At 64.4% G+C, this 665-nt stretch overlaps 1 protein-coding gene across 1 annotated transcript in view; it reads left to right on the top strand.

The window, feature by feature from the left end:
• The first annotated feature begins 233 nt into the window (after positions 1–233).
• Positions 234–665, top strand: part of LOC103586435 (voltage-dependent L-type calcium channel subunit alpha-1C-like) — a 500,162-nt gene continuing 499,730 nt past the window's right edge. Inside the window, exon 1 of the mRNA XM_008567719.1 lies at positions 234–628. Within this exon, the coding sequence (XP_008565941.1) occupies positions 580–628 (49 nt within the window). The 5' untranslated portion in view covers positions 234–579. The remainder of the gene's footprint in view (positions 629–665) is intronic.

Genomic DNA, 665 nt, shown 5'->3' with positions numbered 1-665 from the left:
CGCGGCGCTCTCGCGCGCCCGGTGTCTCCCTCTCCTGCCTCTGCAGAAACAGCTCCCTGCCAGAACGGCGCGCGGCGCGGCGCTCCCTCCTCCTCCCCGTCGCCCTCAGGAGTTGGCGGCTCTTTCTGACAGAAAAAAGCCGAGAGGGGCCTCGGGGAGGACTCGCAAGAGCGGGCCGAGACGCCTCAGCCCCCGCCGGCCCGGCCCACCCCGCGCCCCGTCTCGGCTCCGTGGCCCTCGCCGCCCCTCGTCGCTCTGCCGCCGAATTATTTTCCCGAATGGTGTAGCCTTCCGAGGTGCGGGGCTCAATTCTTGGAAGGGGCCCGGATGTACCGAGGATGCACGACAGTCTCAGTGAGGGAGGCGGCAGCGGGAGGCAGCAGTTCGCGGTGTTCGATGCGATAATGGGAATCAGGTAACCACCAACGGGAAGGAGAAACGCCGCGGATCACGGCGTGCTCGAATTTTGCACGAAAGCCGCCGACCTCGGAGGAGGGATTAAGCCAGACCCGCCTGGGGGGTGTTTTGACATTTCTTCCCCTCTGTGGCTTCTTCTGTTTTTGAGACAATTCTTGGTCAATGGTCAACGAAAATACGAGGATGTACATTCCGGAGGAAAACCACCAAGGTAAGGCCGCCGCCGCCGCCGCCCCGCCGGTGCTCCA

The sequence above is a fragment of the Galeopterus variegatus genome, unplaced genomic scaffold (genome assembly GCF_000696425.1).
Source record: "Galeopterus variegatus unplaced genomic scaffold, G_variegatus-3.0.2 Scaffold337, whole genome shotgun sequence".
Taxonomy (NCBI): Eukaryota; Metazoa; Chordata; class Mammalia; order Dermoptera; family Cynocephalidae; genus Galeopterus; species Galeopterus variegatus.
This window is presented reverse-complemented; position numbering and strand designations above follow the sequence as displayed.